Consider the following 25,967-nt stretch of genomic DNA (forward strand, 5'->3'; position numbering starts at 1 on the left):
TCCTCAGGTGGTTCTAATGTGCAGGGGTACTGTCGGTTTCATACTGGATGGGATGGGAGGGGAAAAGAGGGGTATTATTTATTAAACTCCTTCAAACACCATCCGAAAGAAAAAACTTGCAAGAACATAGACTCCTTCAGGTTACATTTTTAACTTGTCAGTAGTAAGGCCTTCACTTTTGTCTCTCTCTTTTTTCAAGCTCTTTTTGGGAAGTGGAAAGCTGCAGAGGGTGGCAATGATTCCTACCTTCCAATCTCCTTGCAGACTCAATCACCCAATGGGCCAGCTGCACTTGCTAAAATGTCAGTGAACTATAAACTAAAGCAGTTCTTATAAGAAAAGAGACCAGAGAAATTTCTGCTTACAAAATTTCTCACTCCCAGAAGCCTACATTTATTGTTTTGAATTTTATTTTATTTTTTATACAGCAGGTTCTTAATAGTTATCTATTTTATACATATTAGTGTATATATGTCAATCCCAATCTCCCAATTCATCCAGAAGCCTACATTTTTATATTCTCCATCTGAGAGTGGACGGCAATGACTGGAGTACAGACACCTTAAAAGGATCCTTGCTGAGTCCTGGCAGAGGGTGAAGGCCCATACGTACACAGCCGTGGTGGTATGTCTCTGTCTCATTCAGATTTCAGGCAGAGGTGAGAGACTTCCCTTTGAAGGTCAGAATCTCTGGAGTTACAAAACGTGGGTGATGTCATTCTGGCCCTACTGCCATAATTTATCGTGCTGCTCGTTGGCTGGGAAGGGCAGAGCTTACTATTCCTTCAGAAGTGAGGTGATCACCTTTTCCATCTGTGCAGACCTGGAGGACTTGGTCACCCCAGCAACATACCTGATATCGTCACGAGGACATTCAGTCCCTCTAGCACATCCATCTGCTGAAATCGCCTCCGGTTGATCAGATTATAAACTTTGCCTTGCCCGCTTCGGTCCAAAAGCATCAGGCCATTTTCAGTTCCCACCAGGAGGTTTACACCTGCAAATTTAAGAAGCATCCCAAGACTGACTCTTATGGACTTTACTCTTCTGCATCCAGGGTCCCTTTAAAACCTAAGAAACTGTGACTTGTAAATATAAACTAATGGGCAAGCAGGTACTACAGTAGGGAGTGTAGAAGTAGTAGCTCTGAGACAGTAATTAAATCACTGTCCCTCTGGTAATGAAATTAGTTTTCTTTTATAAAGTAGTAGCAGCATTCATTACATGTAGCCTTTTACTACCTAAAATAGAGTTCTTCTCAAGAGGAGCCTGAGGCACAGATGTGATGCTTAGCACAATCTGCTTTTATTCCTTTCCTGTAACACCCACCCTTTTCTTGGCTCTCTCTATAAATCATACCTCGAGACTTCCCCAAGGTTCACCCCACTCCTATTCATGCAGTGATTTCTAGCCTACCCACCTTCTACATATAATTGAGTGCCCCATTCCCATACTCTATTGGAAGAAAAGTCCTTCTTCCTTCTCACACCAAAGTTTAATTTACATCCCATACTTTAAGGTTCTGCTCTTTGTTAGGGAAATAATAAGCCAATTCAAGTGCAGGTATTACTAGCCCAAGAGGCACAGAAATATTGACTGTAAGGCAGGGGTCCCCAATTCCCCGCCCCCCGCCGTCCGTGGAAAAATTGTCTTCCACGAAACCGGTCCCTGGTGCCAAAAAGGTTGCAGACCGCTGCTGTACGGGACTTCTCAGGCATCTAACTCTAGTCCAGCCCATCTCCCATGCAGTAATTCCTATTACAAAAACTCTGGTAGGTGAGTGGTCTTCTCTGGATAGTTACAGTCTTGAAAATTCATCTCTAGGCAAACAAACACCCCTGACTCCCAACATACACACAGACACGTGCACACATTGTGAGTTCAGCCGTGCAATGGCCTATATTTATGAACGGGTAACTTTTCCACTTCTTTTGCTTACTGCACATCTGTCTTCTAAGTAACGTGAATGTCTGCTCTTTCAACCACATGTTAGTCAATATGAAACACGGTTATCTTGTTGTCTTCTAATAGTCTCTTCTCCAGAGGACAGAGCCTTACTCCCCTGAAATGGTTTCCAGGCTCTGTGCTCATCCCTGCTAACAACTCAAATGCTTTTGCCCTTATAAAATTGTGGTGCTTCAAACTAGGTGTAGTATTTTAGATGGGTGCAGATGAGCCGTGCCCTTCCTTGATCTGTATGTCATGTTTATGGTAACATAGACCAGGCTTTTGATAGAATCTCATCACACCTATACTGAGTCTGAGGTCAGCTAAAATCTGTAGATCTTTTTCACAAGAACTGCAGGTTGATTTTTTTAAAAATTAATTAATTAATTAATTTATTTATTTATTTTTGGCTGTGTTGGGTCTTCGTTTCTGTGCGAGGGCTTTCTCCAGTTGTGGCAGGCGGGGGCCACTCTTCTTCGCAGTGCGCGGGCCTCTCACTATCACGGCCTCTCTTGTTGCGGAGCACAAGCTCCAGACGCGCAGGCTCAGCGGCCATGGCTCATGGGCCCAGTTGCTCCGCGGCACACGGGATCCTCCCAGACCACGGTTCGAACCTGTGTCCCCTGCATTGGCAGGCAGATTCTCAACCACTGCGCCACCAGGGAAGCCCCAGGTTGATGCTTTGAACTAAAAGGGAAGGCTCATCATTTGTTGTCCTTTTCAAGTTTTATCTTGCTACTACTACTGGTATGGCCTTTGGCAATTCACTAAAATATTCTGTGCAGCTTTCTCAACTGTCACATGAAGGTCACGCCATTATTGTCCTTGCAGAACGTTGTATGGATCACAGAGACAGGACGTGGGGCACATCACACAGCGCTGGGCACAGAGTGGGCATATATTAAGTGGTAGTTAGTTCTGTTGTTGGCTTTAGCCCATCACTGTTATGTGACAAGGTCACTCTGAATCTCATTGCTATCCTGGATATCAGTTCTTTCTAAATATAAAATTGTATCAGTTAGGGTATCAGTTCTTTCTAAATATAAAATTGCTCTTGGTCTCTCTTGAGGCAGAGACAGTCCCAAATCGGGTCTCGAACACCCATGATTCAATCATCACTTTTCTGATAGTAAGATTCCTGTTTGAGGGTCAGTTCATTAATGAATGGTAAAAAAGCACCAACTTACCCCACAGAGCTGCACAAAGTATTTCTGAGTTGAATCGCTTCTTGTATTTTCTGATTTCTGGTGTGTCGCTATGAGGCCGAATGTTGGTTGGGTTTACGTTTACCACTGAAATCTTTCTTGCTTCATTTAGTTTGGCCTGTTCTTGCCTAAGAAGTTCGCTAGTAAACAGAGCTTTGAGAAAAAGAATCAGAGAAGTCAGTGGCATCTTAAAATATAACCAATGGAGATATGGAAAAGGGGCTTCAAATAACTACGATTTCTCCTTGTTTAGTGTGCATTATGGTAAAGGCAAAGAAACACTGAAACTATAAATATTTTACACTTTTTTAGTAGAATAAAGTATGTCATTCATAAAAGCAGTGTTTTATCCGTTAGTAAAACAGGCTTATAGACACTACTTGAGTAGTTTAGGGAATTAATATTCATCTCATAAAATTCAACACACCATCCTCATCTCCTGTAATATATGCAGGACAGATTAACTTTTTGAAATTCCACATTATCAATTGACAAACTGGTCTAAGTTGAGTCTGATGATTAGTGAGTTGCAGAATTCTAGAAAGCAAGACTGTCCTCTAAATCAGCCAGACTTTTGAAGTGGGAAGCACACACCTAGAACTCAACACAACTCAACACGCATTTATTTTGTCTACTGCGTGCACAGCACTGTACCCAGAAATTGCTTCTGAGAAATATGTGGTGAGTTTGGAGATCTCTGAGGAACAGCTTTTCCTAGGGCCCCTGGATACCTCTGGGTTCCTACCAGAATCAAAATAGAAGAGATGAAAAAAAATAGAAAGAACTTTGTTTGAGGAATCCTATTTAAAAAAAAGTCTTCCCTTTAAGACAGGGCCTAAGCAGTTAATGGCTTAACTATTGAACTAATAATTAATTTTTTATCAGGTCATATCAGAAAGGAAAACCAAGCTGTTTCTAAAACATTGGGGCCTTCTAGCTTACCGGCAGCTGATGATTCCTCATCCTCTTCATCTTCATCAGTGGGAGACGTCTGGTACACTCTGGGGTCCACAAAGGGGGTGAAGGAGGCTTTGGTGCTGCTCCCCATGCCATACTAATAAATAAGCAAGAAGATTAAGAAGAGCAGATAGATAAATACGGTAGCAACAAACGATGCTAATAATACTTTGCTTAAAATTATTAGAGACTCTTCAAACCATCCAACTGTTCACACTCTGACCCCCAAGTCGAAGCGTGTGCCTCTCTCTCCAGCTTCTACTGATACTGGTTCCTCACTAACCATTATGTCTTTGCAGGGTTTCGTTAATCATCCGACTGCAAGAATTGTAGTGAGCAAATTATATTATGGACCATATGTAGCACCTTAATATCTGATAAGATGGCTGTAGTGACAGAGCCTGTGTCTCCCTTGAAGTAAAAGCAATCTCCTATTGACCAAATGGATTTAAGAAAAGCTGACACAAATTGGCAGTGAACTAAGTAAGCATAGCAACACAGCAGCACTTCATCCTGAACACAGGATCAACCAAAGACTCCCTCTTGGGGCCTTTGGGGCCTTCCATGCTGGCCTGGTGATGCAGGTGGATTGGTGTTGGCTCAAGAAGCCTTAAAATCTGCACTTCAGGGACAATTTCATCCAGGGAATGAAGATTTTTCCTTTCCATGATAGTTTCCTTAAAAGGATACTTATATGCCCTATGTGGGAACTTCGTGAAGATATTAGGTTTGCAGGCAATAGACCTTAAGGGCTTATTTAAAAAATACTCTCAAGGGCTTAGAGAGCACAATTAAGATACGAAGTCTGAACTAAACTAGGGAACAGTAAACTATCAAGGCTTCATGTCCCAATATTCCATTTTTGAGTTTTGTCAAAGGAGCTTCAATATCCATCTCCCAAATTTGTCTATCTCCACTCCTACTTACACTCAAGTCCTTTTAATATTATAAACAGATCTGCATTCAATATAAGAAGCATCTTTTGGGGGGATAGATGTCTTTAAGTTTTAATTTTTAAGTTTTTTTTTCAGGTTTTTATTTAAAAATAAAACCAGTATCCCAAGACCCCTAAACACATAAGGAGAAAACCACAAAAGCCCAATCTGACTTTAATGCAAGATTTCCCCTTCACGTTATGAAATCAAAACAATTTCATCCTCCATAAGGTAGGACTACCCCTCCCAAATAGAGCACTTTCACAGACATTCTCTCCTTTGATCTTTAGAAGTCTATGAAGGAGGTGTGCAAGTATTGACATTCCCACTTCGAGCTGGGGAAGCAGCAGAATGTGAAGTAGGGTCTGACCGCACGGAGTCCTCCTTGGTACCCAAAGTCAAGCAGAAAACAAGCGTCCACCGTGCATGAAGCTATAACAGTGCTCTATGTTCTTTTCCTTGCAGCAAAGTTCACCTGCTCTATAGCTTTAGAATCCAAATGGTGCATCATAAAAACTCAGTGCATGGACAACCTCAAAAACAGCGTTATAAACTGTGTGCATTATAAACACATGTAGGGTCTATGTGTGATTCAAAGGACTATTAATGGAACATGACCAAGCACTGTGATCTCATCCGACTGGTCAAGCTCGGTCAATGAAATCTACAAGCACTTCCTGGCAGATTGTTTATTCTGGCTTTCTTCCCCAGACTCTTTTCTGTGTAGGAAAGATAATATCCCACTTCTCCCTTTCTTGTGCGATTTGGAGTTTAGGAAGATGAACACTTTGAGAACGTATCTATTTTTATTTTTCATAAACAAATCATGTCAACCTTACTTCACCTAAGTCAAACTTAGTTTGACTAAATTAATGTAACTATGAACTTCAACTATTGGCCTTGGAATCTCTATAGGTTGAAGTTTCCTTTCCTGGCCTGGGAGATAGGAGGTCTCAGTTCTGCTCCCAGCTCTGTCACAAAAGAGCTGTGTGCCTTTAGGCAAGGCACTTAACCTCTCTGAGCCTCACTATTTGCTTCTGTAAAAACAGGCTTTGGTTCAGATGCTACCTGAGAACTTCTCACTGCTCTGCTTCTAGGATTTGGTCCATTTGATCGTATGCATAAGTAGTCATATAGTATAAGAAAACCCAACCAAACACGCTTCTGGAAGCTTGGCAAAGCCTCCTCCTCAAGGGGCCCGGGGTCTCAGAACCCCCTGCCGGAGGACAGAGCTGTCGTGGCTATTGCCCAGCACCTACTTCAGTCCCAGAGTCCATCTCCTGGGGGTGAGTGGAGACGCGCCCCAGGCCCTCAGTGGGGGTTCCCGCAGGGGAATGGCTCTGCTGCACCAGGTCCGGGAGGTTGATGTGGCCGGCGAAGCCATTGCTGTCCCTGTGGCCAGATCGCTTCTTCTCTCCAGATGTCTGAGGGGGCACAACACACGACGGCCGTTAGAGAGGGAATCACCCCTCACACAGCACAGCTGCGGCGGCCTGCAGACCGTCCCACGGGGGAGTGGGAAGATATTCAGATTTCTATTTTATCTAAGAAAATAAGAAAAAAGTTAAGCTTTGCTAATGTTTAGCACACGGATTGACGCTGGGGCCTTACGCTCCTGCAGGAAGGGCTGTCAGGGGTCACATACAATGAGGAGGTGCCCTGCGGGAAGACAGGAACGCTGCGGGTGGAGGGGCACTACGGGGGCCGCGCATTGTGTGTGTGTGCGCTGTGCACGCACACCAGGTCACATCACCAGGTTACAAAGACACAAACCCACAAAACAGAGACATCACCTAAGCTATCGCTGAAAAGGAGCAGTAGGATGCGATGTAACTAATGCCCAGTGTACTCCAAGAAAATGCAGAGACGATTCCCAACTCACAGGGTTCTTTGTCAGTCACGAGGTCAAACCAATGATTAACTAATCATATCTGATGAGAGTTACAAAGAAAACATGGAAATCATCTAAAGATTATTTGAAAATAGGAGTTTACATCCACTATCACTAATGTTGAATCTCTCGTTAAGCAGCTATGGTGGCTTGTGCCAGGAGCTGGTAAAAAAAAAAAAAAAAAGAAGTTATCATGACTGGCAAAGCATCTGAAATATTGTTTATAGCATCCTTTTTTCCCCCCACAAATATTATCTCATTTATTAACTGTGGCTCAGAGACGTTAAATAAGCAGTCTAAGATCACACAGCCCAAGATGGTGAAGGCAGCAGAGCCCCGGAGTGTGCCTGCTTTGGCTGGACGCCACTGCCTGCTTCAGAAGCTCGAGTGGGCAAACGGGGGCAGGAACCCAGTCCTCGGGCCCTGTGGCCCTTCCTCCAGTGCCCTGGGCAAAGCCTTCCTCTGAGGTTTGGGAGCGAGGGAGAGACTCTGGGCCACTAAGTCAGCTGGGTCAGCCTTCCCCTAAGGGCCAAACCCTCCCCCCTCGGGTCGGGTCCTTGCACCCATCCCCAGAGCCCACCTCTCCCCTCCCTTCCCCTTCCAGGATCTCCTCCAGGCGGCCACCAGAGCTGTGGAGGGCAGCCTATAGCATTCCTTTTTAATGTCCTTTAAAGGTATTTTATAAAGTATATAATGTTAGTGCAGTAGGACAAATGCATAATTTGTAAACAAATAAATACACTGTGTTATGTGGCAGTCCCTGAAATGCTTACTGATAAGGTTGCATGACCTAACACGTTGGAAATCATTGCCGTGGAGAGCAAAGCCTCCTCTCAAAGATGCTAGGGACGACATACAGAATTAAAAGAAAATCCTGCTCCCAAAAAGCCAGTGCCCATACTGTAGTCCTGGCTAGTATTGCACTTTCTGATTTCACATTTATATGACTGGCTCACTGAGGTTTCTTACAGCAGACCTGATTAAGTAATGAGTCCCTCTTTGCCTTTTCTCCTTTTCATTCATTTGTCCAACATTTCTGAGTGTCTACTAAGTGTGAAGCATTTTGCTGAACATGAAGGAATCAATCAGGAGCAAGGGAGACACACTCCCTGCCTTGTTTGGGGCTGGCATGGCAAGGGTTCGTGCTGTTTCTCTGACCGCCTCACTGGCCTGGCTTCTTCCTTCTGGAGCCTGTCCTGGTCTTGCAGTTATAGCTCTGCACCTGCCTCTGGCTGGAAGTGAAAGGAGGCACTTTTGGGGGAAAGATGAAACAGACTCCCAAGTTCCTGAAGGGGTGCATGTAATTGATGTTACTAGGAAGTTTGAGAAATAACTGGAAAGCCTTAGCGCCCTCTGTGTCTCTGGGCACAATACTTCTGGCCCACAACTGTTCAGGAGAGGGGCATTTTCTGGTCTCATTTTGTCACAGTGCTCATCTAAACATTTCATCTTCTAAATTACATTTAAGGGGTTCAGCCCTAATTTATTGTATTATCCCCTCTTTTATGTGTACTGGGCAGCTTCTCCCACCTTCTTACTTCTGTTCAAATACTGAAAAGCTTTTTACCATTTCCCTCCAACTTTCCAGTAGCATAAATCGCACATTGTCTCTTTAGAGTTTTGTGGTCTCTCTTGTATCAGCAGTGTTCTGCCTCAAGCCAAAAATTAATGCAGACACACTGGTTATCAAAGAAAGACCTGAAGAGGCTCAGAAGGGAAATGGCCCAGACAGTGAGAAGCTTGAAGGAATTCAGCAGTGACCCCTGAATCTTCCCACTTCTGAGTCATCACCCCTTTGTTCATTCAACCAGCACCCTCTAGAATTAAATACCTTCTGTGTGCCATTCTGCTGGGAACACAAAGATAAATGAACAGCAGCTCTGTCCTCTATGATCTCATTAACAGAGCCCCAAAGAGCCCTACGATCTTCATGCCCTCACCAGTCCCATGGCGGTGGGCACTTGGATGTTCTGAGTATCAGTAGATGCTGGGTATCACGCTGAACACCTTAGGTTCATCTCCTCACAATTCCACCGGTGGCTAGCTTATATTACCCCCATTTTACAGATGGAAAAGCTTCAGTGTAAAGAATTCAATTAACCTGCCCCATGTGACATGGGTTGTAAGTGGTGAAATCAGGGTCTGAACCAAGGCTGTCTGGAAGCACAGCCCAGCTCTGGTGGCTGCTGTCCTATGTGGCTCCGCTCTCAGCCACAGCTGATTGACTGGACCAGGAGTGGACACCTGAGCCAAGCACGATCAGATTCCCATTGGAATTTCCAGTCAGGCCTGAGAGATACTGGTCAGTCTCTGCTGGGCAGCTGAACTGGGATGTGGTGAACACCTTGCAATTGGGAGGGTGGGCATGGAGACGTGAGAGCACGTGCTTGAGGGGGAAGAGGAAGCTGGTGTGTGGACAGAGAGAACAAGGGAGAAAGTGGAGGAAACAGAGATGAGGGTAAGGAGAGACAGGCAGTGAGGGAGCCAGAGATCTGCACACGAGAAGCTGCCTGAGCTCCTAATCCCTTTTCAGTTTCTGGTTCCAACCCTATACAGGGTCCCAACTTGCCTTCTGCCTTTGGATTCCTTCCAGGAAACACCTCGGAATCTCTGATACCTACCCCGCCTTTTTTTCTTAATCTGTTGTAAGTGGGTTCTTTTTTCTAGTACTTGTAACCGAAAGAGCCTTCATGACGGTAAGCTAGTATCCTCGTTCAGTGGGTGGACAGACCCTGGAGAGATACCAGCTGGGCAATGAGGAAGGTGCTATGGACAGAGGCCCACGGAGTCCCAGGAGAGGCTTCAAGGAGGAAGGGAAGCTGAGCCAGACCCCCAGGGGTCTGCTGGGTGAAGAGTGGGCTGCAGTGGGGGAGGCAGAGGAGCTCTTCCAGGAGATGGGGCCCTGTGGACAAAGTGGTAGATGGCAGCTGGTGTGGTGTATCCTAGGAGAGTAAAGAAAGGTCCTGTGGGGCTGTAGGAGGGGGAAAGGTAGAATCACAGGGGCAGGGGTGTGCACTACAAGGGGGATTGCCTCTGACAAGACCATGGGTAGGAGAGCCAGCATGCCCCTATAGAAGCATCTGGTCTACTCCAACAAGAAGTACGAGTTAAGTGACTCTCCTTGATGCTCATCTTGGGGAACTGAACCATAAAGAGTTTTTATTTTCTTATCCTTTTGTCATACTTTAATTTGTATTTATCTTTTTAATACACATACTTTTTTTTTTTTTTTTTTTTTGCAGTACACGGGCCTCTCACTGTTGTGGCCTCTCCCGTTGCGGAGCACAGGCTCTGGACGCGCAGGCTCAGTGGCCATGGCTCACGGGCCTAGCCACTCTGCGGCATGTGGGATCTTCCCGGACCGGTGCACGAACCCGTGTCCCCTGCATCGGCAGGCGGACTCTCAACCACTGCGCCACCAGGGAAGCCCAATACACATACTTTTAATGGATTTCAAGTCAGGTTGTTACTTTAAAAGCCCACATTTGTAAAAAGAACACTTCAGAAATTGAGAGGACAAAAAGATTTTAGGGCCCGCAATAGATCAAATTCATATATGACACTGCTGAATGCAATTTTCAAGGTGATTGACTGTGGTCATAGAGTATTGGAATGCTTTAAACAATATGGAGCCATTTGGATGTGGCTGGCAACTGAAATCAAAATGTGGTTCCAAATATCCACGTCAAGGTATTGACTCTGTCCTAAAGATTCAAGCAAATTTGAAACCACATTAGAAATTGGAGTCCTTTTATTTGGAGTCAGAGAGTAACTCATTCCAGAACATTTCCCCTCATGCTTTCCCAAGTGGCAAGGTCTAGTGAGAGAAGCCCTCTACACTTGCATTGAAAGTATCCATTCACCGTGCTGGGAGATTTATATGCCAGCACGACACAATGTCAACTTCAGCAGCCAAGTCCATTTTTCATTTCAGGCTTCCGTGAAAGGACTCTTTAAAGTCTACTTGAAAGATTCGGCAAGGCTATAAAACGAAATTCTAGCAAGTTGCTTTGTGAACTAGTCTTCCAGTTATAGCTCTACTGCCCATTATTATTTCAAAGACCTTATTCATCTCAAAACTACAGTTCCTTTCTTTCTAACAAAAATGAGATGCCCTCTGCCTTTTTGGAGACCAAAGCCTGCTATTACTGTTTTCCAATCTACCCTAGCTGAGGAATGGGAATGACAGATGATATACGTTTGTGTTTCAGAAGGAAGAGTGGGAAGCGATAACAAGTAAAAGGAGAGCTTGACGCTATGGAGAGGGTGAAATAAAATAGGTAACATTTATTGGATGTTTACATGCATTAACTCATTTAATCCCCTCAATCATCTTGTGAGTCATATACTATTACTTAAGAAATTTTATAGATGACAAAATTGTTGCAGGGAGAGGTCAAGTAACTTTTGCCCAATGTCACCAGACATTACTTTCCTTCCAAGAAAAGACCTGCTTGCACGGTGATGATGACGTGAAAAAGAAGAAAAGACGGATTCTAATGTGTCCAGGCCCTTCTTATCGGCACAGATACAATGGGGAAGTAGTGCATGTTGGAGGGACAGGTGCAAGGGAATGTGTGCCCCCTGCCCCCAGATGATGTTCCTAGAGTTTAAAAAGACAAAATTCCTCAAAGTGCTAAGGCGCATTTTTAAGTACATCTTCGGATTTCTTTGTTCTTTCACCAGTACAGCTTAATAGTCTTTAATGTTAATTTAACTAGATAAGATGATATCACCATTTCTTGGAACTACCGAGCATTTTCTACATAAAATCCACAAGGATAAAACCTTGGATGGAGAGGAGAAGGCATAATAAGGCCACTGATGTTATCTGGATAGACCATTCATTTCTGTTTTCCTGTGGTAGGAAACATCTGGGTTTGCCAGTTTTATATCCTCAGGCTCAAATGCTATATTCCGATTTGCATAGCTTCCACTGAAGAATCTGGACAAATGCGATTAAGCTCAGAAGGATGCAGGAAAGGAGGAAGACAATTAAAATCACTCAACCATTTAGAAACACGGGTCCTTCTCCCTCCCCCCACCCATTCCCTAAAATACAAGCAGTAAGCATCCTCTGTGAAAGCTCTAATATAAAAACCAATTAAGAAATGCACTTCTTCTACAGTTTTTATACCAACTTACTTCTCTTATCATCAAGGTCCCTTCTCTTGAAATACTGCTGCTGAAAGTGTCTGCGTGAGAGGTCTCCAGCCCCTGCATGCCGACCATTCCCACATTGTACTGCTCAGCGCTCCCGGGGGCTCCTGTGGGTCTGAAACGGGAAGGAACAACTTTCACGACAGTGTATGTTTAGGGAACACCTGTTTCCTGTCCACAGTAATATTTTTTATTGTAGTGAAATATACATAACATGAAATTTACCATTTTAAGTGTAAAGGTCAGTGGCCTGAAGTACATTCCACTTTCATCTTTTCTTTTCTTTCTTTTTTTTTTTTTGCGGTACCCGGGCCTCTCACTGTTGTGGCCTCTCCCGTTGCAGAGCACAGGCTCCGGACGTGCAGGCTCAGTGGCCAAGGCTCACGGGTCTAGCTGCTCCGCGGCATGTGGGATCTTCCCGGACCGGGGCACGAACCTGTGTCCCCTGCATCGGCAGGTGGACTCTCAACCACTGCGCCACCAAGGGAGCCCCATGACTCTTTTTGAATTATGCTTTTCTCCAGCTATATGCCCAATATATTTTTAGTTTTTTTAGTTTTTTAAGGAACCTCCATACTGTTCTCCACAGTGGCTGTATCAATTTACATTCTGACCAACAGTGCAAGACAGTTCCCTTTTCTCCACACCCTCTCCATCATTTATTGTTAGTAGATATTTTGAAGATGGCCACTCTAACCAGTGTGAGGTGATATCTCATTGTAGTTTTGATTTGCATTTCTCTAATGATTAATGATGTTGAGCATTCTTTCATGTGTTTGTTGGCAGTCTGTATATCTTCTTTGGAGAAATGTCTATTTAGGTCTTCTGCCCATTTTTGGATTGGGTTGTTTGTTTTTTTGATATTGAGCTGCATGTGCTCCTTGTATATTTTGGAGATTAATCCTTTGTCAGTTGCTTCATTTGCAAATATTTTCTCCCATTCTGAGGGTTGTCTTTTTGTCTCATTTATGGTTTCCTTTGCTGTGCCAAAGCTTTGAAGTTTCATTAGGTCCCATTTGTTTATTTTTGTTTTTATTTCCATTTCTCTAGGAGGTGGGTCAAAAAGGGTCTTGCTATGATTGAATTGATACAGCTACTATGGAGAACAGTATGGAGATTCCTTAAAGAACTAAAAATAGAACTACCATATGACCCAGCAATCCCACTACTGGGCATATACTCTGAGAAAACCATAATTCAAAAAGATACATGTACCACAATGTTCACTGCAGTTCTATTTACAATAGCTAGGACATGGAAGCAACCTAAGTGTCCATTGACAGATGAATGGATAAAGAAGGTGTGGCACATATACACAGTGGAATATTACTTAGCCATAAAAAGAAATGAAATTGAATTATTTGTAGTGAGGTGGATGGACCTAGAGTCTGTCATACAGAGTGAAATAAGTCAGAAAGAGAAAAACAAATACCATATGCTAACACATATATATGGCATCTAAAAAAAATGGTTATGAAGAACCTAGGGGCAGGACTGGAAGAAAGATGCAGGTGTAGAGAATGGACTTGAGGACATGGGGAGGGGGAAGGGTAAGCTGGGACGAAGTGAGAGAGTGGCTTGACATATATACACTACCAAATGTAAAATAGATAGCTAGTGGGATAGCAGCTGCATAGCATAGGGAGATCAGTTCCGTGCTTTGTGACCACCTAGAGGGGTGGGATAGGGAAGGTGGGAGGGAGACACAAAAGGGAGGGGATATGGGGATATATGTATATGTACAGCTGATTCACTTTGTTATACAGCAGAAACTAACACAACATTGTAAAGCAATTATACTCCAATAAAGATGTTAAAATAAATAAACAAATAAATTTTTTTGAAAAGTTAAAAAAAAAAAAGGCATCTTCAGTTTCTTGGATCCTATCAAAGTCCAAGGACTTGATGGAATATTCAATCTAAGAAACACACCAATCTTATGACATCTCTGGGACAGAGAAGAAACCTGTCAAGGAGTTTTATCCAAAATGGAGAGACGAAAATATGAAGAGGTGAATCCAGACAAAAAAATGTACAGGAAGACACTTACTTACTAAACTACAGCAGTGGATTGAATACATTTAAGTACAGGTTAGAACTGATGTGTTTGGGAAGAAACTCCAAAGAAGCATTTTCATTATTTCACTCCCAGAAAGGAGCTATTAATAGTGTTTAAGAGACACGGAAAAAGAAATTTCTGCAATGAATTCCTGGTGTACTGCTAGATTGGTAAATCAGAATAATTCTCAATACTCTGATTTCTTCACTCATTTATTTGAAAATTTGTTTTATCTTGTATGCATTTTATTTTTAGTTGCCTTAAATTCTTGTTTAAGGTAAGGTGGTATAAAACAAATAAATCAGTAAATGAAGCATTTATCAAGAGCCAAAGTCTCCTAGGAGAGGAGGCACTTTCCTTCATCACTCAGGCATTCTTTGCCACTGTCAGAGGTTAGATGGACCTGGTGGCTGCCACCAGGCTAACACTGTACAATCAAGTTCTCTTTCAGAGTCTCACCTGAGTTCAAAGATTAAAGATATTTTGGCTCCACGTCTGTTTTTACCCCAATGGTGTTCTGATTCTTTTTTTTTTTTTTTTTTTTTTTCTTTTTTGCGGTATGCGGGCCTCTCACTGTTGTGGCCTCTCCCGTTGCGGAGCACAGGCTCCGGATGCGCAGGCCCATCGGCCATGGCTCACGGGCCCAGCCGCTCCGCGGCATATGGGATCCTCCCAGACCGGGGCACGAACCCGTATCCCCTGCATCGGCAGGCGGACTCTTAACCACTGCGCCACCAGGGAGGCCCTCTTTTTTTTAAATTTAATTTTATTTATTATTTTATACAGCAGGTTTTTATTAGTTATCTATTTTACACATATTAGTGTATACATGTCAATCCCAATCTCCCAATTCATCCCACCACCCCCCGCCCGCCGCTTCCCCCCTTAGTGTCCATACGTTTGTTCTCTACATCTGTGTCTCAATTTCTGCCCTGCAAACTGGTTCATCTGTATCATTTTTCTAGGTTCCACATATATGCGTTAATATACGATATTTGTTTTTCTCTTTCTGACTTACTTCACTCTGTATGACAGTCTCTAGATCCATCCACCTCTCTACAAGTGACCCAATTTCATTCTTTTTTATGGCTGAGTAATATTCCACTGTATATATGTACCACATCTTCTTTATCCATTTGTCTGTTGACGGGCATTTAGGTTGCTTCCATGACCTGGCTATTGTAAATAGTGCCGCAATGAACATTTGGTACATGTATCTTTTTGAATTATGGTTTTCTCTGGGTATATGCCCAGTAGTGGGATTGCTGGGTCATATGGTAGTTCTATTTTTAGTTTTTTAAGGAACCTCCATACTGTCCTCCATAGTGGCTGTATCAATTTACATTCCCACCAGCAGTGCAAGAGTGTTCCCTTTTCTCCACACCCTCTCCTGCATTTGTTGTTTGTAGATTTGCTGATGATGCTCATTCTAACTGATGTGAGGTGATAACTCATTGTAGTTTTGATTTGCATTTCTCTAATAATTAGTGATGGTGAACAGCTTTCCATGTGCCTCTTGGCCATCTGTAAGTCTTCTTTGGAGAAATGTCTATTTAGGTCTTCTGCCCATTTTTGGATTGGGTTTTTTTTTTTTTTTGATATTGAGCTGCATGAGCTGTTTATATATTTTGGAGATTAATCCTTTGTCTGTTGATTCATTTGCAAATATTTTCTCCCATTCTGAGGGTTGTTTTTTCATCTTGTTTGTAGTTTCCTTTGCTTTGCAAAAGTTTTAAGTTTCATTAGGTCCCATTTGTTTACTTTTGTTTTTATTTCCATTACTCTAGGAGGTGGATCAAAAAAGATCTTGCTGTGATTTATGTCAAAAGTGTTCTCCCTATATTTTCCTCTAAGAGTTTTATAGTGTGGTGTTCTGATTGTATCCAAACATTTTAATCAGAAATATCTCAACATGGATAAATTTTCATGAAAAAGGTATTTCCTAGAGCTCTTTCCAATCCGACAATTCCTTAATTAATTTTCTACATATCTCAGTTAAATTCTTCCCTAATTTTTGCATTTTCATCATAATTTTGCTAAAATTACCCTCACTGGTTCCAATCCTTTTCTATGTAAATGTTATAGCAAAAATTTCATACACCTATCAGCTTTTTTGTCCATATCATCTTTCAAAGGCTCTGTGTTCACTACTTCTACCAGGTCCAATTTTAAAGGTGTAAATTTTATTAAGGTTTGATTCACTGTCAATTTTTAATCAATAGTGTTAGTGTATAGTGTTAACCACTGTCAGTTTTACGTTTCGCTGAATATTTTTCTGAGACTATTTTTTTCCTGATCAATTTTATACCTTCAATTTTATGAGCCAGAACTGCTTCATTTATGATAAATTTTTATAGTGATCATTTTGGGCTGTTTTGAGTTTTATTCTACATTATTTCTACTAGTAATATTCCTCATAGATTGACTAAAAGATGATAATCTATATTCCCTCCTTTGTCAATTTTCTTCTAAAATAGTGAGCAATTCCTCTTAGTTTAAGGTTGTTCTATTGTGCAGGATTTGTCTGTTGTATTGTGAATCTTCTGTATATACCTGCTCATTCTGTGTATCTTGTACTAACTGCTCACACCACTAATTTTTCTGCTACCATGTCACCTGATATAAGGTAATGGCTTTTGATGATGGAAAATTCCCATAAATTTCTGCGTGCTCCAAAGTACTTCTCTACACATTTCTTTTAAAAGGCAAACTGCAGCCCACAGTTCATGTTTCAGGGACTGCAGAACATTTTTAAATCGTAAAAGAAGACACCTTGCTGTGTCTGCCATTGTTGAACACTTCCTTCTGTCCTTCTTACTGCCCTGGTTGTCCTTTCATCCTCTGTCTCTGTATGTTTCTTTTATGGCTCCAAGCTCCCAACTCTGCCACATCAATCTTCATCAACCCCTTAGAAATTCTTTCGTGCATTCATTCATTCATTTACTTGTTAAAAGTTTGTTATGTGATATACATTGTACCAGACGCTAGAATAAATATCTGAAAAATAAGACATAACCCTAAACTTCCAGAGGATTATAATCTAATGGAGGTTGAGAGACTAATAAGGTACATAAAGTGCTTGGCAAAAGACAAAACAATTAGTTTAATAATGCAGTATTTCTAACTCAGTAAGAAGGCTTCAATAGAAGAGCAGAGGACCAACGTCAGTTGGAAGTTATTCCTCTCCTTCTCCTTCCCGTGTTTTCACAATCCTTCTCTCTTTACTGTCTCTTTCTTCCAATCAATAAACAAGATAAGGTCTCTCCTGTCTCCCATTTCATTAAAACATCTCTCTTGACCCTAATTCTGTATTTACTACCCACACTTACATTTCTCTTTCCTTAAAATTCTCCTTGCAAGTTCTCCAATTTATTCCTTAACACACTCTGATTCACTCCTCAGATGACTACTTCTCATACTTGACTTCAAGCACCTTAAGGAAACTCCCTAAGTCATTTCTAAGCTCTCAGTTTCAATGATTGCTCTTTGACATGGTGTTTGGTCTCTTGCCTGTGTCTGTTATGACTGATCACTCTGCCATTTCGCGTACCACGAAACAAAAAAACAAAAAAACCCCGCTAAGGCTAAAACAACTATAACATTTTATAGTTAAAATAATCATTTGTTCTAAAAATTCTTTTTCTTTTTCTTTCTTTCTTTCTTTTTTTTTTTTTTTTTTTTTGCGTTACACGGGCCTCTCACTGTTGTGGCCTCTCCCGTCGTGGAGCACAGGCTCCGGACGCACAGGCTCAGCGGCCATGGCTCACGGGCCTAGCCGTTCTGCGGCACGTGGGATCTTCCCGGACCGGGGCACGAACCCACGTCCCCTGCGTCGGCAGGCGGACTCTCAACCACTGCGCCACCAGGGAAGCCCTAAAAATTATTTTTCTGATATGGAGTCTGGGTAGGAAGAATCAGTTGTCTGAATTTCTATAAAGACTGTGAAAAACAAAACACATCAACTAATTAGAAAGAAAACTATAGAAAATTTACTGTAATTAGGTCACATGTTTAGAACAATAATCTCTTATTGGATTTGTCAAAGTGTTCCTGCAGGTATTGATTTAATTCAATTCAATATACATTTATCGAACACCTGCTACGTGAAAGGCCCTTGGCTTGGCACTGGGTAGTGGATATAAAAGCTGAAGAAGACACGGTTCCTGAAACTACAGAGATTAGCATCTGGAAGAGCATAAAAACAACGCAAATACTCAAATGCACGGCAGATGTAAGTGAGAATGTGGGACAGAGGGACAGAAGGTCATTCCAAGAAAAGACAACATTGGAAAAGTGTAAGGCATTTGGAAAGAATAATGAGAAGGTCAGTTTGGCTGGAGCACATGCTGTGACAGTCATGGGGCCTAGGAATGAAAAGAGTTGTAGGGCACTAGGGGTACAGCATGACCACAGCCACACTTCTACAACACTACTCAGACCAAAGACTGAGCCAACGGACAGGACGGCTGAGAGGACGGCAGGCAAGAGGCGGCGTGGGCACAACAATAGCCTGGCTGGTGAACAGGGCCAGAACCATGGCTTTCTAGTGAGACTGGGAAAGAGGGGGCATAAGACATGTGGCTTTCACTGTCCAGCCTGCATTTTATGAGATTGTGCAAAATTTAGGGACTGAAATAGCAATAGATGGTCCTAATGATGAAGACCACGCCTCATATGTACCGATCTGATGCATGTGCTGGCAATTGAGGGAAGATACTGATACTAAAGGCTGCCTCTTCAGCTTGCTTGGGCTGATGCAAATCAGCTTATGTGCCTTTCACTCCCTCCCTCCTATTCTATAAAGCTTTTATTTTTTTCCTGATTATAAAAATAGTGCATGCTTAACATAAAATTGGGGCTATACATAAAATAAAAATCCTTTTGAGTTGTATAATCCACAGGTAACTACTATTATAATTCCCCTCACTCATTATTTTTCTATGCATGAGGCACTGGGAAATAGTGCAGTTGGTTAGTTATGGAATACAATCTTAGTTATGTGCACTCTTATAGGTTAAACCTCATACTATTAATATGAAGCCAACAGTGTACATAGAAGAAGTTGTTGTTTTGCACATCAGGATCTCCAGCTGCTTGTCGGAATGGCTGTGCTCTATTTCTAAAAAGCTCTTTTGTAGAGACTTCATGATAGTGAACTGTGTTGCAATATATTTATATAATTAATATAATATATTAATTTTTTGCTTTAAAAAATACAGCACAAAATGTGAAGGTTTACCTTAACAGTAGAAAATAAAATAGATAAGAATGTATGTAAGAAGGAGTCTAACTCAGAAATGTCTTATTCCTAAAGAAACAATGGATTTTTTAATAGTATGAAGTTTCTCAGGCATACAACTGTTCATGCTGTAGCAGCACAGACTGTATATATTGGGCTGGCCCAAAAGTTCGTACGGGTCTTTCCGTAAGCTCTTATGGAAAAACGCGAACGAACTTTTGGGCCAACCCAATATTTTATATTCACAAAAGTGCATATATTTGGCAAATTGGAATAAACACACACATATACATGCACACATCTGTATCCTGTTTCTTCTCTGAGTACGTTTCATATACAATTATATATTTTAAATGTTCTTTAATGGACAGTCATGTCAATCTGTTTAAAATTTAGCAATTCTTCAAGAGCCACGTCAAGTTTTGCCTCCACTATAAGTATTCAATGACAGCCCATTTATTACTTCTTGGGATTACAGTAATAGATCCTCTGAATGCCTTTACCAGTATCTAGCCTGTTCTCTTTCCAAATCACTTTGATGAAATGATTTCTCTCAAACATGGCACCAATCATGTCACTCCCCAGCTCAGGAGACCTTTGACGGTTCCCCACTGGCTACATGATACCGGTCTGGTTTCACTAGTCCAGACTTTCCTCCCCTCATACCATCTATATTCCCACCAAACTTAACCTTCTGTGCTTTTACTTCAACTCCCCCCACCTGGGATTCTAACATCACTCTATGTTCCTTTTTACCTTGATGACAGTTATTTGTGTACATGTCTTTCCTCTGGATTAGGCTATAAACACTTTGAAGCCAGGATCTGCAATTTCAGTGCAGTGCAGTTAAGTGTAAATCAAAGTCACTGAAGACCAACTCTATTCCAGACACCAGGCAAGGTGTTAAGAGTAGAGAGTAAATAAGGCTCAATCCTCACCCTCAAGGATCTCACAGCCCGGAGAGGGAGACAACATGTAATAAATAACCTGATTCAAGGTACTCCATGAAATGGCAGGAATGCACAGGAGACACCATGCAGCACAGAGGAAGGGATGGGCTCTGCCTGTATGGGCTGGGCCGTGAGAGGTGATTTCTAAAGGAACAAGAGAGTGCCAGACAGCAGAGAAAGTGCAGCACAGCATGGTATACTTAGGCAATTTTAGAAAGGTGTGTGTTTCCATAGTGGGGGAAGGGATGGACTTGCCTTTAGAGATACGAGGGTAAATACCACTAAGAGTCTTACAAAATGTGACAGGAGGCTTAAAAACCAACTGCGATTTAACATCTCTTCCAAGGCTATTGGTTATTCTTCTAACTATTTATATTACTCTGAACTTCTCCATGTATAATTTTGTCTCTCTCCAACTAGAATGTAAACTTTTGGAAGGCAGAATTCATGTACGCACTTTTGAATGTCTCAAAGCCCTCAGCATGGGGTCTAGCACACAGTAGAAGTCTTACCAATCTTTTAAATTCACAATCCACCCTCATAGCTGTATATGCTCAGTGCTTAAAGGGAATTCAAAACATCTGTTAGAAGAATGAACCAAAGCTGAGTTAAGACAAAAACTGAAAGGACCAGCATATTATGTGGGAATGTTCTGGATTAGTGATTTTGCCTCTAGAACAACTTTATTTGCTGTTAAAAAAGCAATTTAATGCAATTTGTTTCCAAATGTCATATTTTAGCATATTTATGGCTGTCAATAACTGGGTAATCAGCAGTAAAATAACAAGTATGGATTTTCAGCTATGATAATTGGACTTGTCTCCAGAATTGCTTGTATGTAACGATCGTTAATCAATGGACGACATTTCCTGCAGACTGGGAGGCCCTGTCTCGCCAACCTCTGCTGGACAGGACTGTAATCTGTGGCCTGAAATGACATCTTCTCTATAGGGAGTAAATGTGATGCGATGACCAACATTGGTAGCTGAGTCAAAGAAATGGAAGTGAAGATGGAAAAGTTAGCATTGTTCTTTATCGAAGTTATGGCAAACCAGGGCTGGACACCTTGTGTTTATTTGGGAGAGGAAATGAGAGATGTATGTGAGTGTGATTGTATGAATATGTTTGTTTGAATTGGGGAAGTAATAGGGGAAGAGGAGAGGTTCTTTTCTAGGATCTAGTCTGATGAGAAAAAGGGAGCCTCCCTCTCACTTAAAAAAAGAAAAGAGAAGTAAAGTCTATAAATACTAAGGGAAAGCTAGGTAGCTATAAATATCTAAAAAAGAAGACTATACATGGTGAAGTCACAGGCTGCAGCAAAAAGGATCACATAAAAGAGAAAATGGAGAAGATGAAGTAGAAAATCAGGGGTGTATTTAAGTCAAACACTCAGAAGTTTCTCTGCAGGTTTGTTCGACTCCTGATTGTTTTGCTGGGATGCTAACCCATATGCTGCCTCCTGCATTCCACCTTAGTGGTGGTGGTGACAGTGAAATATACGTCTCATGTTGTCAGTTTTAACCCCTAAACGCCATTGCCTATAATTTTGCTCTTTAGTTCTAGGGTGTGGCTGTCAGTATCACTTGCTCAGAGATGACAGGAACCAAGAAAGCATCACCCAAGGGATGGTGAACGCCACAACAGCTTAGACAAAGCATATGCAGTCCTAGAAATGCTACATATTCTAAGTAACTGTGTCTAGGGAGAGGGGTGAATATAGAACTATGCTCTAATAAAAACGTGAATCCCCAAAGGCAACTGATCCTGCCCGAGACTCATAAATGATCTTATATTTAAATTCATATTTCCTGTCCTTTGTCTTGGAGACCTAACCTCTCCTGGCCTACAATGATGAAGCAGGTCTCGGGAGGGACCTCCCTGGTGGTCCAGTGGTTAAGACTTCACCTTCCAATGCAGGGGGTGTGGGTTCGATCCCTGGTCAGTTAAGATCCCACAGGCCTCGGGGCCAAAAAACCAAAACATAAAAAAACAGAAACAATATTGTAAAATGCAGGTCTCTTACATCAGTCTGGGTATGTCGCTGACAGCCACCGTCCCGTCCTGGGTCTCGCTCTCTCCATCTTCCTCCTCTTCATCACTGCTTTCCGACTCCTCACTCGAGGAGGAGTAATCTGTCACTTTCTTCAGTGGGCGGTTTGTTTCTTCAATCCGGAGTTCTCTTAATTCTTTGGCTAATGCGGTCAGATCCTACAAGAGAGAAGTGTGTCCAGCGTATATGAATTATAGATACGACCAAAGTGACGTCTCTCAGCAAGTCTCCGGCTCAAGCAACAAGAAATAAACAAGAAAAAATAGCTCTCTATAGAACTGTTACAAACATAGTTACTGCATGAAACCAAGAAAACGATGTTTGTAGCGCAGAGAAACTAGAAAAGAAAGATGAAATAAATTTAAACTTTGTTCACAACCAATTGCTAGACTGAGACTGTTCGGTTCTGAATCTGCATGTGTATATATGTGTATGTGCACTGTGTGTGTACACATATATACAAACACTGGGTTCACATTTTATTTTGGGAAGGTGAAGTTGGTCACCCACCCTCACAGTTAATTACCCACAGGATTAGAAATTGTTCCCCAGTATTTTGAGACTCCTGCCCAAGCCATAGTCATGGCCTTTCTCCTCTTATGATTGCTACTGTACCAAAATCTAGCATCAGTCACAGAACAGAGCAATTCCCAAGGTTCCAGCTGCTACAATGACTCACTTAGTGTGTCATCATTCCCTGGAGAGCCGAGGCACCACATCAAATAATGGCCCACCCCAAAGCCCAGTGCCACTGAAATTTATAGCCACAGAGCTGAGTTAATCAAGAGGAACAACAACAAAATAAAACAAACAAACAAAAACAAAAAAGAGTTCTCTTCCAGAATGATAGGTGTTTCATTTTCTTTTGTTTTATATTGAGTCACCTGGCAGAAACTCTGGCGAAGAATACTGAAATGAATGTGCAAACACCAAAAGGAAGAGGTAAATTTTCAGTTTTCCATGAGTATGATGAAACCTTTAGCCTTATGGATGTGATGAGGTGGTATTTAATCACCAGGCACATGGCAGGCAGTGTACTGAAGATCTGACTACCTTTTATTGTACATGCTTTCAGAGCAATGCAGAGGGAAGCAGTTCTGCTAAAGCATGGCCGCTCTAATTTGCAGGGGTTAAACTGCCCTTGGCACACAGCATGCAAATGAAGAAAAAGCAATTTGACATCAGTCTTACCATTTCTCCCTATATTAGTGACCCATGTGGGAATCAGAGCATTCAGTGAGAGACGGGATTAGGGAGAAAGAAACTCATTTGAAGATACTAAATCCCAAAGTTTTCTTATGGCCATATTCTCTCTTTATTTCAATCCAGAAATGTATTTGCCCAATTCACCTGATGTAAGGTTAGAGCAATATAGGTGATCTAAATGACATCTGATAATCTATCCTGATAGTTAGAAGAAAAGTTGTGATAAATGTGTGTAACTAAATTATAAATATAATTTTATTTTGAGAAGAAAACAGATCATCCTGTTTCTTTACTGTTGCTTATATGTGAGGCATTAATGTATTGGTTAAGACTAAGGACAGAAAATGCTTCAGGTTTTTTATTTGGTCTAGAAATTTAGAAAGTTCAAGGTGTTAAGTGAAGGATTTATTTCTTTCTAATTTCATAAAAATCAAAGGGACAGCAATGACAACTTTTACAATTTGTTCCGTAGTCATTTGAATTGAAACCCTTGGAAAAGGGAAGCTCTTGAAAATTCAAATTGTGCATTTTCCACCCAAACATGCTTGCTGGGCTTTTACACACCTGCACCCACACATGGCCTCAATCTCAGTGGATATATTTATCCCATCCATGAAAATGAAAATAAAATTGTATTTAAAAGACTCAAACTGTTTAAATATAATGTACACCATTAATGAAGAGGAAAATTACCACACAAAATTTTATGCAAATTTATTTCCGGTTTCTTTGGTGATGGGTCAAAATAAGAAAAGCTAATGTTCAGATTTCAGCTTTTTACTTCTTATTTCCTCTTGACAATTGCCAATGTTTACCTTTATCAAATTGATGAGAAAGTGAAGGGTATGCTACACTTGAGCACACTGGGAAAATACAGTTTAGATATTTGTTAAAGCAATTAATGAAAAAGGACAGTATAATCCTCCAAACCAATAAAATAATTTAAAAATTAGATAAATTTATTTTGTATTTTTCCTTCTCTATGTTAGGACCATGTTATGTCTCATCAAAGAATACAACTAGCATCTAAAATGTTACTTGTCATTAAAAACACATTTTATTATAATTTAAAGAGAGAATATGGTTAAGAGAGTTTATTTCTAATGTCAGTAATTCTGAGTAAAATATAATAATATTAACTATGACTTATTTAAACTAATAATACATTTTCCCCATGGACTGGTTTTCCTTATCGCTGACATTTCAAAGCAAGACAAAGAAGATTTTAAAAAATCAAAACTATTTAGAAATATTTCGCTGGTCCAAAGCCCATTGACTTAAAGTAATTCTCACTTGTTAAAATCACCTAAATTTCTCCAAACACTGTATTTAGGAACACTTTTAAAGCTCTGACCTGCTTTATAATTTCACTTTTAACTAGAGGTTTTTTTTTTTTTTTTGGTTTCTGTGTTATTAAAAAGTTATCTTTCCTGAAACTTTAGAAATAATTGCAAATTCCTTTTAAGTTTAATTGGTAACAGCTTGGCAGGTGAGACATATATGAAAATCCCAAGGTACCAATAATGAGTAACTCAAAACTAATACCCCAGCCAAAGAAAATTAATCTTCCATTGCCCATAGTCTGTGTGTTTAGCTGAAGTTTTGTTCCTTATCCATCCACCCTGGAAAAACTTACAATAGCAAAGTTATAGGAAATAGACATGATCTAAAATTGACACCATTGCGTTCAGATCCATTTTCATATGTTTTATTTTCTGACAATACCAATCTTCTCCATATAATGAGTTTTTGTGGTAATTTATTGCTTGACTATCTCAAGCCTGGAGCTAAAAAGTATTAAAAAGACAAGAAAAGTGCTATTTACAATAAAAATATTTGAGAATGTATAACTCAAAAAGAAATATGGCAAAATGTTAAGCTTTTTGACTACAGAGTAAAGATAGTTAAGGGGCTCTCACCCAAAGGTTTCTTTCATGTAACACTTTTTAGAATCAACTTGATATAATTTTTCTTTCAAAAAGGCTTATTTGGGCCTCCCTGGTAGCGCAAGTGGTTGAGAGTCCGCCTGCCGATGCAGGGGATACGGGTTCGTGCCCCGGTCTGGGAGGATCCCATATGCCGCGGAGCGGCTGGGCCCGTGAGCCATGGCCGCTGAGCCTGCGCGTCCGGAGCCTGCGCGTCCAGAGCCTGTGCTCCGCAACGGGGGAGGCCACAACAGTGAGAGGCCCGCATACCGCAAAAAAAAAAAAAAAAAAAAAAAGGCTTATTTAATCTGACAATTATGCATACTCTGCTTTAAAAGGTGCTCTTTTGGGTATCTTTTTAAAAACAATATAGTTTATGCACATGTTAGTTCAATTTTTTAAACTATTAAAATAATAGTTCAAATTTTTTAAGTTGTTTTTTTC

General features: G+C 41.2%; 1 protein-coding gene across 6 annotated transcripts in view; it reads right to left on the bottom strand.

The window, feature by feature from the left end:
- TNIK (TRAF2 and NCK interacting kinase) overlaps nt 1-25,967 on the bottom strand; it is a 419,760-nt gene that overhangs the window by 15,555 nt on the left and 378,238 nt on the right. For all 6 annotated transcript variants that reach the window (XM_060099133.1, XM_060099131.1, XM_060099130.1 and 3 more), the window contains 6 exons: nt 22,366-22,550; nt 12,080-12,209; nt 6,303-6,467; nt 4,094-4,205; nt 3,134-3,304; nt 853-996 (listed from right to left, as the gene is read on the bottom strand). In XM_060099133.1, the coding sequence (XP_059955116.1) occupies nt 853-996; nt 3,134-3,304; nt 4,094-4,205; nt 6,303-6,467; nt 12,080-12,209; nt 22,366-22,550 (907 nt within the window). The remainder of the gene's footprint in view (nt 1-852; nt 997-3,133; nt 3,305-4,093; nt 4,206-6,302; nt 6,468-12,079; nt 12,210-22,365; nt 22,551-25,967) is intronic.

This window comes from Mesoplodon densirostris, chromosome 5 (assembly GCF_025265405.1).
Source record: "Mesoplodon densirostris isolate mMesDen1 chromosome 5, mMesDen1 primary haplotype, whole genome shotgun sequence".
NCBI classification, from domain to species: Eukaryota; Metazoa; Chordata; class Mammalia; order Artiodactyla; family Ziphiidae; genus Mesoplodon; species Mesoplodon densirostris.